Consider the following 17293-nt stretch of genomic DNA (forward strand, 5'->3'; position numbering starts at 1 on the left):
GAAACTTTATGGGAAGCTTCACTACCAAGAGGAGATGTGCATATTATCAACGGGTTATGGTCGGATGATTTTTTCATAGAGTTATGGTCCTTTGAAATTTTCCATTAACTGTACATATAGTGCAATTTATGTCTGGGCTGTTTCTCAGCAACTAATGACTGGAATTCAATGAAACTTTATGGGAAGCTTCACTACCAAGAGGAAATGTGCATATTATCAGCAGGTTCTGGTCGGATGATTTAACAGAGTTATGGCCCTTTGAAATTTTCCATTGTACATATAGTGCAATTCTTGTCCGGGCTATTTCTCAGCAACTAATGACTGGAATTCAAAAAAACTTTATTGGAAGCTTCACTACCAAGAGGAGATGTGCATATTATCAGCCGGTTCTCGTCGGAAGATTTTTCACAGAGTAATGGCCCTTTGAAATTTTCCATTGCACATATAGTGCAATTCTTGTCCGAGCTATTTCTCAGCAACTTATTACGGGAATTCAATGAAACTTTATGGGAAGCTTCACTACCAACAGGAGATGTGCAAATTATCAGCCGGTTATGGTCGGATGATTTTTCACAGAGTTATGGCCCTTTGAAATTTTCTATAAACTGTACATATAGTGCAATTCTTGTCCGGGCTATTTCTTCCCAACTACTGACTGGAATTCAATGAAGCTTTATGGGAAGCTTAACTACCTTGAGGAGTACCCATGTGATTTGTTGGTTCTGGTTAGATGATTTATTTAGAGAGTTATGGCCCTTTGAAATTTTTAAGTTGCTAAACGATCCATCGTATTATTTTGTCCAAAGTTATGCCCCTCAAGACGTTTCCTTTTATCTGAATATATAGTGCAATATTGTGACAAAATAAACCTTCTCCGACGGTTTCTTGTCTTAGTAATTTATCATGATAAAAAAAATGTTCAGCCTCAGATTCTAAGGGCTGTTCATTTCTGACACAATATAGAGATTGACCTGAGTCGACATGGAGTTGTTCATCCAGTGCTGATACTTACATATTCTCATTTAAGTTTTACTTCACCTGAAGGATTTGAGCAAAGTAAAAACAGAAAATCTTTATTGTGTTTGCCCTCTTAGTTCAATGGGCCATACAGAAAGTCTTCCTCAATTTCCGCCTATTAGTTTTTAAGGAATACAGATTATCTGCATAGGTTTATACCTCCAGATTCTCAGGGCAGTACCGAAAATCTTTGTTTTCCCTTTCAAGGTTTTCAGGGCAATACAGAAGACCTTTATAGTTTTTCCTGTTTTTTATGCCCCCGGTAGGTTGGCATATAGCAGTTGAACTGTCCGTCTGTCAGTCTGTGCATCAGCCGAAAACTTTAACATTGGCCATAACTTTTGCAATATTGAAGATAGCAACTTTATATTTGGCATGCATGTGTTTCTCATGAATCTGCACATTTTTGAGAGGTGAAAGATCAAGGCCAAGGTCATCCTTCAAGGTTAAAAGTCATAAAATACAATCCAAGGGAAGTAATAAGCTTTAAAAAGGAGATAATTTATAAACCTGCCAAATGATATATTAAAATTTTATTTCAAAGCAGCGCAATAGGGGTCATTGTGTTTCTGACAAACACATCTCTTGTTCCTTCTATGTTTTTAGGGTAGTAAGAAATATCTACATAGTTTTTACCCTTGACGTATACAAAGCGCCCTACAGAAAATCCTCATTGTTTTTGCCCATGTTCTCAGGGCAGCAGAAGTGAGAGTGAAAGTTAAATCCTCATTGTTTTGTCTCTAGGTTCTCAGGGCAGTACAAGCAGTAAGAGTGACAGTCAAATCTTCATTGTTTTGTCTCTCTAAGTTCTCAGGGCAGCACAAGCAGTGAGAGTGACAGTCAAATCCTCATCGTTTTGTCTCTCTGGGTTCTCAGGCCAGTACAAGCAGTAAGAGTGGCAGTCAAATCTTCATTGTTTTGCCCCTCTAGGCTCTCAGGGCAGCACAAGCAGTGATAGTGACAGTCAAATCTTCATTGTTTTGCCCCTCTAGGCTCTCAGGGCAGCACAAGCAGTGAGAGTGACAGTCAAATCTTCATTGTTTTGTCTCTATAGGTTCTCAGGCCAGTACAAGCAGTGAGAGTGACAGTCAAATCCTCATTGTTTTTGCCTCTCTAAGTTCTCAAGGAAGTTCAAGCAGTGAGAGTGACAGTCAAAGCCTCATTGTTTTGTCTCTCTAGGTTCACAGGGCAGTGCAAGCAGTGAGAGTGACAGTCAAATCCTCATTGTTTTGTCTCTCTAGGTTCTCAGGCCAGTACAAGCAGTGAGAGTGACAGTCAAATCTTCATTGTTTTTGCCCCTCTAGGTTCTCAGGGCAGCACAAGCAGTGAGAGTGACAGTCAAAATTCATTGTTTGCGCCTCTAGGTTCTCAGGGCAGCACAAGCAGTGAGATTGACAGTCAAATCTTCATCGATTTGCCCCTCTAGGTTCTCAGGGCAGTACAAGCAATGAGAGTGACAGTCAAATCCTTATTGTTTTGTCTCTCTAGGTTCTCAGGCCAGTACAAGCATTGAGAGTGACAGTCAAATCTTCATTGTTTTTGCCCCTCTAGGTTCTCAGGGCAGCACAAGGAGTGAGAGTGACAGTCAAATCTTCATTGATTTGCCCCTCTAGGTTCTCTGGGCAGTACAAGCAGTGAGAGTGACAGTCAAATCTTCATTGATATGCCCCTCTAGATTCTCAGGGCAGCACAAGCAGTGAGAGTGACAGTCAAATCTTCATTGTTTTGCCCCTCTAGGCTCTCAGGGCAGCACAAGCAGTGAGAGTGACAGTCAAATCTTCATTGTTTTGTCTCTATAGGTTCTCAGGCCAGTACAAGCAGTGAGAGTGACAGTCAAATCCTCATTGTTTTTGCCTCTCTAAGTTCTCAAGGAAGTTCAAGCAGTGAGAGTGACAGTCAAAGCCTCATTGTTTTGTCTCTCTAGGTTCACAGGGCAGTGCAAGCAGTGAGAGTGACAGTCAAATCCTCATTGTTTTGTCTCTCTAGGTTCTCAGGCCAGTACAAGCAGTGAGAGTGACAGTCAAATCTTCATTGTTTTTGCCCCTCTAGGTTCTCAGGGCAGCACAAGCAGTGAGAGTGACAGTCAAAATTCATTGTTTGCGCCTCTAGGTTCTCAGGGCAGCACAAGCAGTGAGATTGACAGTCAAATCTTCATCGATTTGCCCCTCTAGGTTCTCAGGGCAGTACAAGCAATGAGAGTGACAGTCAAATCCTTATTGTTTTGTCTCTCTAGGTTCTCAGGCCAGTACAAGCATTGAGAGTGACAGTCAAATCTTCATTGTTTTTGCCCCTCTAGGTTCTCAGGGCAGCACAAGGAGTGAGAGTGACAGTCAAATCTTCATTGATTTGCCCCTCTAGGTTCTCTGGGCAGTACAAGCAGTGAGAGTGACAGTCAAATCTTCATTGATATGCCCCTCTAGATTCTCAGGGCAGCACAAGCAGTGAGAGTGACAGTCAAATCTTCATTGTTTTGCCCCTCTAGGCTCTCAGGGCAGCACAAGCAGTGAGAGTGACAGTCAAATCTTCATTGTTTTGTCTCTATAGGTTCTCAGGCCAGTACAAGCAGTGAGAGTGACAGTCAAATCCTCATTGTTTTTGCCTCTCTAAGTTCTCAAGGCAGTTCAAGCAGTGAGAGTGACAGTCAAAGCCTCATTGTTTTGTCTCTCTAGGTTCACAGGGCAGTGCAAGCAGTGAGAGTGACAGTCAAATCCTCATTGTTTTGTCTCTCTAGGTTCTCAGGCCAGTACAAGCAGTGAGAGTGACAGTCAAATCTTCATTGTTTTTGCCCCTCTAGGTTCTCAGGGCAGCACAAGCAGTGAGTGTGACAGTCAAAATTCATTGTTTGCCCCTCTAGGTTCTCAGGGCAGCACAAGCAGTGAGATTGACAGTCAAATCTTCATTGATTTGCCCCTCTAGGTTCTCAGGGCAGTACAAGCAATGAGAGTGACAGTCAAATCCTTATTGTTTTGTCTCTCTAGGTTCTCAGGCCAGTACAAGCATTGAGAGTGACAGTCAAAGCCTCATTGTTTTTGCCCCTCTAGGTTCTCAGGGCAGCACAAGGAGTGAGAGTGACAGTCAAATCTTCATTGATTTGCCCCTCTAGGTTCTCTGGGCAGTACAAGCAGTGAGAGTGACAGTCAAATCTTCATTGATATGCCCCTCTAGGTTCTCAGGGCAGCACAAGCAGTGAGAGTTACAGTCAAATCCTCATTGTTTTGCCCCTCTAGGTTCTCAGGGCAGCAAAAGCAGTGAGAGTGACAGTCAAAGCCTCATTGTTTTGTCTCTAGGTTCTCAAGGCAGTACAAGCAGTGAGGTTGACAGTCAAGTCCTCATTGTTTTGTCCATCTAGGTTCACAGGGCAGTACAAGCAGTGAGAGTGACAGTCAAATCCTCATTGTTTTGTCTCTAGGTTCTCAGGGCAGTGCAAGCAGTGAGAGTGATAGTCAAAGCCTCATTGTTTTGTCTCTCTAGGTTCTCAAGGCAGTGCAAGCAGTGAGAGTGACAGTCAAATCTTCATTAATTTGCCCCTCTAGGTTCTCAGGGCAGTACAAGCAGTGAGAGTGACAGTCAAATCCTCATTGTTTTGTCTCTGTAGGTTCTTAGGTCAGTACAAGCAGTGAGAGTGACAGTCAAAGCCTCATTGATTTGTCCCTCTAGGTTCTCAGGGCAGTACAAGCAGTGAGAGTGACAGTCAAATCTTCATTGTTTTGCCCCTCTAGGTTCTTAGGTCAGTACAAGCAGTGAGAGTGACAGTCAAAGCCTCATTGAGATGCACCTCTAGGTTCTCAGGGCAGTACAAGCAGTGAGAGTGACAGTCAAATCCTCATTGTTTTGTCTCTCTTGGTTCTCACGGCAGTACAAGCAGTGAGAGTGACAGGCAAATCCTCATTGTTTTGCTCCTCTAGGCTCTCAGAACAGCACAAGCAGTGAGAGTGACAGTCAAAACATCATTGTTTTGCCCCTCTAGGTTCTCAGGGCAGTACAAGCAGTGAGAGTGACATCCAAATCCTCATTGCTTTGTCTCTCTAGGTTCTCAGGGCATTACAAGCATTGAGAGTAACAGTCAAATCCTCATTGTTTGGTCTCTCAAGGTTCTCAGGGCAGTACAAGAAGTGAGAGTGACAGTCAAATCCTCATTGTTTTGTCTCTCTAGGTTCTCAGGGCAGTACAAGCAGTGAGAGTGACAGTCAAATCCTCAATGTTTTGCCCCTCTTGGCTCTCAGGGCAGTACACGCATTGAGAGTGACAGTCAAATCCTCATTGTTTTGTCTCTCTAGGTTCTCAGGCCAGTACAAGCATTGAGAGTGACAGTCAAATCCTCATTGTTTTGTCTCTCTAGGCTCTCAGGCCAGTATAAGCATTGTGAGTGACAGTCAAATCCTCAATGTTTTGCCCCTCTAGGCTCTCAGGGCAGTACAAGCAGTGAGAATGAAAGTCAAATCCTCAATGTTTTATCTCTTAAGGTTCCCAGGCCAGTACAAGCATTGAGAGTGACAGTCAAATCCTCATTGTTTTGTCTCTCTAGGCTCTCAGGCCAGTACAAGCATTGAGAGTGACAGTCAAATCCTCATTGTTTTGTCTCTCTAGGCTCTCAGGCCAGTACAAGCATTGTTAGTGACAATCAAATCCTCATTGTTTTGTCTCTCTAGGCTCTCAGGGCAGTACAAGCATTGAGAGTGACAGTCAAATCCTCATTGTTTCGTCTCTCTAGGTTCTCAGGGCAGTACAAGCAGTGAGAGTGACAGTCAAATCCTCATTGTTTTGTCTCTCTAGGCTCTCAGGGCAGTACAAGCATTGAGAGTGACAGTCAAATCCTCATTGTTTTGTCTCTCTAGGTTCTCAGGACAGTAAAAGCAGTGAGAGTGACAGTCAAGTCCTCACTGATTTGTCCCTATAGGTTCTAAGGCCAGCACAAGCAGTAAGAGTGACAGTCAAATCCTCATTGTTTTGTCTCTCTAGGTTCTCAGGCCAGTACGAGCATTGAGAGTGACAGTTAAATCCTCATTGTTTTGTCTCTCTAGGCTCTCAGGCCAGTACAAGCATTGTGAGTGACAGTCGAATCCTCAATGTTTTGCCCCTCTAGACTCTCAGGGCAGCACAAGGAGTGAGAGTGACAGTCAAATCTTCATTGATTTGCCCCTCTAGGTTCTCTGGGCAGTACAAGCAGTGAGAGTGACAGTCAAATCTTCATTGATATGCCCCTCTAGGTTCTCAGGGCAGCACAAGCAGTGAGAGTGACATTCAAATCCTCATTGTTTTGCCCCTCTAGGTTCTCAGGGCAGCAAAAGCAGTGAGAGTGACAGTCAAAGCCTCATTGTTTTGTCTCTCTAGGTTCTCAAGGCAGTACAAGCAGTGAGGTTGACAGTCAAGTCCTCATTGTTTTGTCCATCTAGGTTCTCAGGGCAGTACAAGCAGTGAGAGTGACAGTCAAATCCTCATTGTTTTTGCCCTTCTAGGTTCTCAAGGCAGTACAAGCAGTGAGAGTGACAGTCAAAGCCTCATTGTTTTTGCCCTTCTAGGTTCTCAGGGCAGTACAAGCAGTGAGAGTGACAGTCAAATCCTCATTGTTTTTGCCCTTCTAGGTTCTCAATGCAGTACAAGCAGTGAGAGTGACAGTCAAATCCTCATTGTTTTTGCCCCTCTAGGTTCTCAGGGCAGTACAAGCAGTGAGAGTGACAGTCAAAGCCTCATTGTTTTTGCCCTTCTAGGTTCTCAGGGCAGTACAAGCAGTGAGAGTGACAGTCAAATCCTCATTGTTTTTGCCCTTCTAGGTTCTCAAGGCAGTACAAGCAGTGAGAGTGACAGTCACATCCTCATTGTTTTTGCCCCTCTAGGTTCTCAAGGCAGTACAAGCAGTGAGAGTGACAGTCAAATCCTCATTGTTTTTGCCCCTCTAGGTTCTCAGGGCAGTACAAGCAGTGAGAGTGACAGCCAGAGCCTGCATGGGGGGATATGCATCAGGCAGAAGTTTATCTCCACCAAGGACTGCAACATCGCAAAGGAGGCCCTAGAGATCCTAGTCACATGCTTGCAGCTACGTAGCGAGCTCATAGGTATGAATTAGTGTCAGGTTTTTGTTAAACGAAAACTCCCAGATGAATTTGTTTATAATAAGACCAGATTTGGTAAAACGAATCCAGTTGAATCTTTTTAAGGATATTCAAAATTAAAATGCCGTTAAATACAAAAGACATTGTCATGAAAGACAAGCGACAAAAGTATAGAGCATAGTAAAGAAACAAAAATTGATAAAGTATTCAACAAATTAGTTTGCATAATTCAGGCTAATCATGTGCATAAGCCATGTGTACAAAATATGCTATACAATCTATTGTTTCAGCCAAATTTCGACTCGCTGCCATGTGTGAGTGACTTCATCATTCTATTGTTTCAGCCAAATTCGACTCGCTGCCATGTGTGAGTGACTTCATCATTCTATTGTTTCAGCCAAGTTCTACTTGCTGCCATGTATGAACGACTTCATCATTCTATTGTTTCAGCCAAGTTCTACTCGCTGCCATGTGTGAGTGACTTCATCATTCTATTGTTTTAGTCAAGTTCTACTCGCTGCCATGTGTGAGTGACTTCATCATTCTTTTGTTTCAGCCAAGTCCACTCGCTGCCATGTGTGAGTGACTACATCATTATATTGTTTCAGCCAAGTTCTACTTGCTGCCATGTGTGAGTGACTTTATCATTCTATTGTTTCAGCCAAGCTCTACTCCCTTCCATGTGTGAATGACTTCATCATTCTATTGCTTTAGCCAAGTTCTACTAGCTGCCATGTGTGAGTGGGTATCCGGAGAAGCGCCCCCCCGGAGAACTGCCCCCCGGAGAACTGCCCCCTTATTTTAAAGGTGGCGGAGAGGTGCCCCCCCATCAAATCGGTAGGGGCGGAGAACTGCCCCCCTGTCAGAATTTAGTAGGCGGATATCTGCCCCCCCATCAAATCTGTAGGGGCGGAGAACTGCCCCCCCCCCCCTGGTGTCATATTAGTTATTAGTTACGTAGTGAAAACAATACTTACGGGTAATTTTACGTTATCGCCGTACACATTTTATCCGGTAACAATTTAATTTCAGTACAAGTATATTACCATTTATCGAACTGAATAACACAAATTGTCTAGAGGCATGTGATAATACTGTTTAAGGCCCTTGGTGCGCATCTGCACCACTCACTATACATGAATGCCATGTAAAAGTCGTGTTTTAATAAGAGCGCGAAACATAGTCGAGATCCACACAGGAAACGCGTGCGTGTTAATACGTGCCAACTGTCGCAACTAAATATAGACGTGCAACTCAGTACTTATGGAGGAAAAGTTACATCGGAATTAATTTACATTATAAAGATAGTATTGACCCATGGAAAAAAACGTAAATTTACGAATAAAAAAGGAAATTAATAGGCAAAGCATTAATTAAGCTGACTTGAAGAAAAAAGTAGAGTGAAGTCGAATTTATAATCAATTTATTTATGTTGTTTAGTTAAAGGGGCCTTTTCACAGATTTTGGCATTTTTTAACTTATTCATTAAATGCTTTATATTGATAAATGTAAACATTGGATCGTAAAAGCTCCAGTAAAAAATCAAGAATAAAATTAAAAAAAGGAAAAAATATTTGGCCGGAGCAGGTTTCGAACCAGTAACCCCTGGAGTCCTGCCAGAGTCCTGAAGTAAAAACGCTTAAGTCTACTGAGCTATTTCGCCGAGTACACAATTTCACGTATTTTATACCTTATATAAGCAATCTTCGTAGTTATACAAAATTTAACGACAAAAACAGAACTCTCCGAATTATTCAAACGTTTCGCGTTGCAACGCTTTATAATTTTTAGGTTTTATAATCGTCAAAAGATGCATATAATGGCTATATTAAAGCATGGTAAATGTTCAGTATTACTGTTTCCTCACAAATATCATAACTAACACGAAAATTTGCGAATCTGAAACAACTTTTTTCAATTTTGTCAATTTACCAAAGCGTGAAAAGATCCCTTTAATTCAGTTCTACTTGCTGCCATGTGTGGGTGACTTCATCATTCTTTTGTTTCAACCAAGTCCACTCGCTGCCATGTGTGAGTGACTTTATCATTCTATTCTTTTCAGCCAAGTTCTACTCCCTTCCATGTGTGAATGACTTCATCATTCTATTGCTTTAGCCAAGTTCTACTTGCTGGCATGTGTGAGTGACTACATCATTCTCATGTTTCAGCCAAGTTCTACTCGCTGCCATGTGTGAGTGACTTCATCATTCTATTGTTTCAGCCAAGTTCTACTCGCTGCCATGTGTGAGTGACTTCATCATTCTACTGTTTCAGCCAAGTTCTACTCGCTGCCATGTGTGAGTGACTTCATCATTCTATTGTTTCAGCCCAGGTCTACTTGCTGCCATGTGTGAGTGACTATATCATTTTATTGTTTCAGACAAGTTCTTTTTGCTGCCATGTGTAAGTGACTTCATCATTCTATTGTTTCAGCCTAGGTCTACTTGCTGCCATGTGTGAGTGACTTCATCATTCTATTGTTTCAGCCAAGTTCTATTCACTGCAATGTGTGAGTGACTTCATCATTCTATTGTTTCAGCTAAGTTCTACTGGCTTCTATGTGTGAATGACTTCATCATTCTATTGTTTCAGCCCAGTTCTACTTGCTGCCATGTGTGAGTGACTTCATCATTCTATTGTTTCAGCCCAGGTCTACTTGCTGCCATGTGTGACTGACTTCATCATTCTATTGTTTCAGCCAAGTTCTATTCACTGCCATGTGTGAGTGACTTCTTCGTTCTATTGTTTCAGCCAAGTTCCACTTGCTGCCATGTTTGAGTGACTTCATCATTCTATTGTTTCAGCCAAGTTCTATTCACTGCAATGTGTGAGTGACTTCATCATTCTATTGTTTCAGCCAAGTTCTACTTGCTGCCATGTGTGAGTGACTTCATTATTCTATTGTTTCAGCCAAGTTCTACTCGCTGCCATGTGTGAGTGACTTCATCATTCTATTGTTTCAGCCAAGTTCTACTTGCTGCCATGTGTGAGTGACTTCATCATTCTATTGTTTCAGCCAAGTTCTACTTGCTGCCATGTGTGAGAGACTTCATCATTCTATTGTTTCAGCCAAGTTCTACTCCCTTCCATGTGTGAATAACTTCATCATTCTATTGCTTTAGCCAAGTTCTACTTGCTGGCATGTGTGAGTGACTACATCATTCTCATGTTTCAGCCAAGTTCTACTCGCTGCCATGTGTGAGTAACTTCATCATTCTACTGTTTCAGCCAAGTTCTATTTACTGCCATGTGTGAGTGACTTCATCATTCTATTGTTTATTGTTTCAGCCAAGTTCTTTTTGCTGCCATGTGTAAGTGACTTCATCATTCTATTGTTTCAGCCCAGGTCTACTTGCTGCCATGTGTGAGTGACTTCATCATTCTATTGTTTCAGCCAAGTTCTATTCACTGCAATGTGTGAGTGACTTCATCATTCTATTGTTTCAGCCAAGTTCTACTCGCTGCCATGTGTGAGTGACTTCATCATTCTATTGTTTCAGCCAAGTTCTACTCTCTGCCATGTGTGAGTGACTTCATCATTCTATTGTTTCAGCTAAGTTCTACTGGCTTATATGTGTGAATGACTTCATCATTCTATTGTTTCAGCCCAGTTCTACTTGCTGCCATGTGTGAGTGACTTCATCATTCTATTGTTTCAGCCCAGGTCTACTTGCTGCCATGTGTGAGTGACTTCATCATTCTATTGTTTCAGCCAAGTTCTATTCACTGCCATGTGTGAGTGACTTCATCATTCTATTGTTTCAGCCAAGTTCCACTTGCTGCTATGTGTGAGTGACTTCATCATTCTATTGTTTCAGCCAAGTTCTACTTGCTGCCATGTGTGAGTGACTTCATCATTCTATTGTTTCAGCCAAGTTCTACTCGCTGCCATGTGTGAGTGACTTCATCATTCTATTGTTTCAGCCAAGTTCTACTTGCTGCCATGTGTGAGTGACTTCATCATTCAATTGTTTCAGCCAAGTTCTACTTGCTGCCATGTGTGAGGGACTTCATCATTCTATTGTTTCAGCCAAGTTCTACTTGCTGCCATGTGTGAGTGACTTCATCATTCTATTGTTTCAGCCAAGTTCTAATTGCTGCCATGTGTGAGTGACTTCATCATTCTATTGTTTCAGCCAAGTTCTACTCGCTGCCATGTGTGAGTGACTTTATCATCGACATTCTGGTGGGCTGCTCCCAGGGGGACATTCGCACGGCTGCCATGGACCAGTTCTATCTGCTCAGCCAGACAGAGATGTGCCAGCGAGAGATGGCACGCGGCACCCAGACACCGCACCACTTCCTGTTGCACGTCCTTGTGCACGCTTACCTGCCCTTCTGGGTGTCATCGTCTTCGACTCGTGGAGCCAGCCAAAGGTAAGGTTGAGTCCTTGACCTGTATTCACCAACCCATTCTTAGACTTAAGTATAACAATATTTCTTAGACTTAATTATAACAATTATTCTTAGACTTAAGTATAACAATAATTCTGAGACTTAATTATAACAATAATTCTTAGACTGAATTATAACAATAATTGTTAGTCTTTAGTATGACAACAATTGTTAGACGTTAGTATAACATTAATTCTTAGACTTAAGTATAACAATAATGCTTAGAATTAAGTATAACAATAGTTCTTAGACTTAAGTATAACAATAATTCTTAAACTTAAGTATAACAATAATTCTGAGACTTAAGTATAACAGTAATTCTTAGACTTAAGTATCACAATAATTCTGAGCCTTAAGTATAACAATAAAGAATATTCTTTAAACTGTAATGACACATTACATATATGTCCCTTGTCATTTCAGACTACTGTGCCAATGTTCCCAGTACTTTGAACTTCGATGCAAACTCACGCAGAACCTCTCCAGTAAGTGTGTATTCAGGCACCGGGATGTGGGCTGTAATGTTATGTTAACCCTTTTCCCCTCAGAAGCAAAGTGAAAATGGCTATGTGCAAACAGCATAAAAACAGAACCGCCTGCGAGTAACTCTCAGTCTGTTCAGGTTTTATGCTGTTTGCTGCACATCAGTATCTAAGGGTAGGAAATAAGGCCTTTAAAATTTGAATCTAGTGAGGAAAGTCTTCAATAAAATTTAAATTTCTAAGGGACTGCAAATGCGTCAAAATACGTATCTTTGTTGTAAAAGGTTATTAGTCATTTGAATTCATATCGGCCGGGTTATTGAGCTGAAGAGATCAATTAGCCTAAGGTTATGCCAAAGACTTACGACTGTCTGAAGCCCAATTATAAGGCGACTATGAATTTCATTAATGAGTGAGAATTTATTGAATTGACTTGGTAATATTGTGCAGCATATTTTTGTGTTTATAACATGAATGAATTTTGTACATGCAAGTAATCAGCTTGCTACTAAAAATTCATGTAAGCTGATGTCTGTATTCATTACATATTGTTTCAAATGGACAAAACTGTCTGCATCATTTATGCTTAATGAAATAAAAAATTATAATAAAAAATGCTTGGAACAGTTCCAGTGTTCAAAGTCAATTTACCATTTAACAAAATAGATTGAAACTAACTACTGTTTGCAATGTTAAGCCTGTGCTGTCTTAAGCTAAGAATAGACCTTCTTTGAATGAAAATACAATAAATGCAGAAAGTGCCATCCCTTAGTAGCCTGTGCAGACTACACAGGCTAATCTAGTATGACACTTTAGGCACATGCATTAAGCCCCATTTTCCTAGATCAAGACTCGTTTATCATTTTGCTCATTTCAGGCTTGGAACAGACTCAGTTCCAATTGAATGTACCACGCATGCTTGAAGATGAGGTGGGATGGCTCGCTAACTTTGTGCCGACAGATCACCTGGAGCTGAAAACGGCTGACAATATGTTGCTGGCAGGACATCTGAAGCTGATCCGCACCCTGTTCACGTGTGAAGACATCAGCAAAGAGGAATATGGTGGGTAATATGAAGGTGTTATTATGCCCCCCTTCGAAGAAGAGGGGGTATATTGCTTTGCTCATGTCGGTCGGTAGGTCGGTCGGTCGGTCGGTCCGTCCACCAGGTGGTTGTCGTATGATAAGTCAAGAACGCATACGCCTAGGATCATGAAACTTCATAGGTAGATTGATCATGACTCGCAGATGACCCCTATTGATTTTGAGGTCACTAGGTCAAAGGTCAAGGTCACGGTGACCCGAAATAGTAAAATGGTTTTCGGATGATAACTCAAGAACGCATACGCCTAGGATCATGAAACTTCATGGGTAGATTGATCATGACTTGCAGATGACCCCTATTGATTTTGAGGTCACTAGGTCAAAGGTCAAGGTCACGGTGACCCGCAATAGTAAAATGGTTTCCGGATGATAACTCAAGAATGCATACGCCTAGGATCATGAAACTTCATGGGTAGATTGATCATGAGTCCCAGATGACCCCTATTGATTTTGAGGTCACTAGGTCAAAGGTCAAGGTCACGGTGACCCGAAATAGTAAAATGGTTTCCGGATGATAACTCAAGAATGCATACACCTAGGATCATGAAACTTCATGGGTAGATTGATCAAGACTCGCAGATGACCCCTATTGATTTTGAGGTCACTAGGTCAAAGGTCAAGGTCACGGTGACCCGAAATAGTAAAATGGTTTTCGGATGATAACTCAAGAACGCATATGCCTAGGATCATGAAACTTCATAGGTAGATTGATCATGACTCGCAGATGACCCCTATTGATTTTGAGGTCACAAGGTCAAAGGTCAAGGTCACGGTGACCCGAAATAGTAAAATGATTTTTGGATGATAACTCAAGAACGCTTTTGCCTAGGATCATGACACTTCATAGGTACATTGATCGTGACTCGCAGATGACCCCTATTGATTTTCAGGTCACTAGTTTATTCTGTTTTCACACTGTCCAGTAAAGAGACTTACAAATTGAATTTTTGACACATGTTAATTCATAGTGATGTATAAGCCTTTGTTTCTGTGCCAGTAAATACTATGTTTATGGAAATGACGTGAGAATTCAACATTTAAAAAACCAATGTAATATGATATGTAATATTATATGGCAACAGGACAGTTGTGATTTGCTGGGTCAATTCTATTTAGCTTGACCATCCAAGCGGTTGATAGCTTTGACAAACTGGTGGTCTGAAACATTGAAAAAATGTCACGATTCACTGACAATAAATCAAACATGTAATTCTTGCTACGCAACTTGCATTTAATTTTGTCAATTCAAATTATACATAAAAATATATAATTAATTTTTAATCTGCTTGTTAATTGAAAAACAGCAACACAGTTTGTATGTATAAAACAATGTTAATACATAAATAGGATCAAGCATATTAAAATATCAACTTAGATTTAGTTTCCTTTACTGTACAGGATTTGTAAAAGTTTGGTTAATATTTGTGTATTGAACAAAAATAACAACAATGTAAAGAAAAGTTAATTTGGGGATGTTCTATCCAAACCCTGAGAGTTCAGATTTCCTCAAATGCCAAGTAAAGATTGTAAATTTCAACCCACTCGTCTGGTTAGTTTTCAGAGGCACATATAATTAACTTTTAGGCTTAGTGTCTCATTTGTACATGCATTACTGTATTAACTCCAAATCAACTAGTACAAGTGGTAGGCCAGTATTACATGGACTGGTGTTCACTGTTTACACAGTTTCACAACCCCATCTGATACTGGTCAGTATCTTGGCAAGTGGCCAAAGTTGGGAGTGGAATTAATGGTCTATTACATAACTGACTTCTGTGTGTGGTAAACACATGATACTGGTCATGTGGTCAAGTTGCACTTATATACATTTGCCCAATACACAACACTAGCCTTGGCTATTTTTAATCAGATTGCATTGCTATCTATGGTGGTCATTGACTAGGGGAGTTAACTGCTATAAATAACATGTTTCATTACCATTAATAAATAAAACATAACAAATTGTGTGCATGTTTCACATATTGTCAAATAAGTCAAAATGTGTGAAAGGAATCCAAAAAATCAAAGACTCAATCATATAATGGATATAATTGATTAGTATAGGTCCTGATTGGTTTTTGCACTATTAATTGGATACATTTCACAGGTCATTGACATACAGTGACAAAAAACATATTCACACAATGGCTGTCACTACAACGGAGAGCCCATATGGGGGGCATGCATGTTTTACAAACAGCCCTTGTTTTTTTTATGCCCCTGGATCGAATGATAGGGGGAATATTGTTTTTGGCCTGTCTGTCTGTTTGTTATTCTGTGGAAAACTTTAACCTTGGTTAAAGTTTTGCAATAACTTTTGCAATATTGAAGATAACAACTTGATATTTGGCATGCATGTGTATCTTATGGAGCTGCACATTTTGAGAGGTGAAAGGTCAAGGTCATCCTTCAAGGTCAAAGGTCAAATATATGGCTTCAAAGCGGCGCAGTAAGGGGCATTGTGTTTCACAAACACAGATCTTGTTTTGTTTTTGATTTATAAGATGTTGAGGTTTATTAGATGTTGAATAGCTGTTCTGTATTAATTAAACAGGATTAATATTTTGTTAATAACATTTTTAATGCAACATAGTTTGATGTGTACATCTGATTTAGAAATGTGTTCTGAGAATGTGACGTTGGTGATATTGATTGATTTAAAAAATTAACTTTCTTTCACAGAAACTTCATTTTAGCTTTTGTGAAATTTGTTGTTATAGTCTGCAGCAGGCAAAACTGCACAATACTATAAACTATGCACTGGTAATTTTTTATTGGATTAGCTCAGATTCTCAGTTTTATATAGGCGTTTAAAAAAAATAATATTTTCTTTCTCTCAGGAAATAATATATGATTTTAAGCTTGTTTGGCAAGCCCGTTAATATTGATGACTGCTGTGTGACAATACCTGTCACTCAACGTTAAAGGTCGCAAAGGCTTAGTCTATATGATGTCCGACTAGCAGTCAGTAAGGCATGGGTTCAATCACCACTGTGGGAGCATTTTGTTTAGACTTCTCCAAAAGTACTGGTTCTACCCAGGAAATGGAATCCAGAGTCTCTCAATAAGACTTAGGTTTTCATGCAATCAAGTGAAAATAAAAAGGTTAAAACTGAACTGATCATTCTCAGGTAAAACCCTGGTACACGATCTGCTACATGACTTCCTGTTCCCTGCCTCCAAGACCATGATGGACAGCATGAACGGGCGCACAACAGACGTCCTGCTGTCAGAGTTCAATCCCAAGTAGGGCGCTTACTTTGTAAAATAATTATTATTCCCCGCCAAAGGCAGAGGAATATAGTTTTGGAATTGTCCATCCGTCAGTCTGTCTGTCACAAATTTGTAAGGACTATCTCAGAAACTATATAAGATGTCAAAATGAAACTTCATTGGTGTATAGATATTAATGAGGAGAAGGCAGGGTATATCAATTCAATGAATTTGCTTGTTTTTTAGAAATACTTTAAAAACAAATTACTTTGTGTTTGATATTATTCATGGAACATTGTTTCGCTGATTTTGTGAGAAGTAAAACAATAATAATGACTTCTTCAAAAATTCCTGTAGAGTGATAATAGTGACTAGCAATCATGAGGTGCCAGGTTCCATACAGACTCTAGTGGTGTTATTTGCCTTCTGGATATGTTGTAAAGAAATCTTGGATCTTAACTTATCTTTTTTCAAAGATTTAAACTCAGTTGTCCCAGAACAATGCTCATATGTATTGCAGGTGCAATAACACGGAGTCTCGTGTGGCCGCCTATGAGTTGCTCACGGAGCTGGTGAACGGTTCCCTTGACAACCTGCGCAATGTGTGCAGTCAGCTTGTGGAGATGCACCACAGGCCCAACCTGGACTGTGCCAACGAGTGGGAGGTGAATGCAAAGTCCACAGACTGTGTTTGCAAAGCTCCATAGAGTATACAATCCATGGAGGGAATACAGTCCATGGACCTGTAGGGTCAAAGTTTGTGAGGGAAACAGTCAATAGCCCATAGGGTCAAAGGTTGTGCGGGAAAACGGTCCATAGGGTCAAAGTTTGTGAGGGAAACAGTCAATAGCCCATAGGGTCAAAGGTTGTGAGGGAATACGGTCCATAGGGTCAAAGTTTGTGAGGGAAACAGTCAATAGCCCATAGGGTCAAAGGTTGTGAGGGAATACGGTCTATAGGGTCAAAGTTTGTGAGGGAAACAGTCAATAGCCCATAGGGTCAAAGGTTGTGAGGGAATACGGTCCATAGGGT

At 40.8% G+C, this 17293-nt stretch overlaps 1 protein-coding gene across 2 annotated transcripts in view; it reads left to right on the top strand.

Annotated features, from left to right (window-relative positions):
• The window catches only part of LOC127874126 (ubiquitin carboxyl-terminal hydrolase 24-like), a 126008-nt gene that overhangs the window by 62848 nt on the left and 45867 nt on the right, over positions 1-17293 (top strand). For both annotated transcript variants that reach the window (XM_052418266.1, XM_052418267.1), the window contains 6 exons: positions 6915-7070; positions 11204-11444; positions 11886-11947; positions 12822-13007; positions 16180-16294; positions 16782-16926. In XM_052418266.1, coding sequence (XP_052274226.1) covers positions 6915-7070; positions 11204-11444; positions 11886-11947; positions 12822-13007; positions 16180-16294; positions 16782-16926 — 905 coding nt within the window. The remainder of the gene's footprint in view (positions 1-6914; positions 7071-11203; positions 11445-11885; positions 11948-12821; positions 13008-16179; positions 16295-16781; positions 16927-17293) is intronic.

This window comes from Dreissena polymorpha, chromosome 3, assembly GCF_020536995.1.
Source record: "Dreissena polymorpha isolate Duluth1 chromosome 3, UMN_Dpol_1.0, whole genome shotgun sequence".
Taxonomy (NCBI): Eukaryota; Metazoa; Mollusca; class Bivalvia; order Myida; family Dreissenidae; genus Dreissena; species Dreissena polymorpha.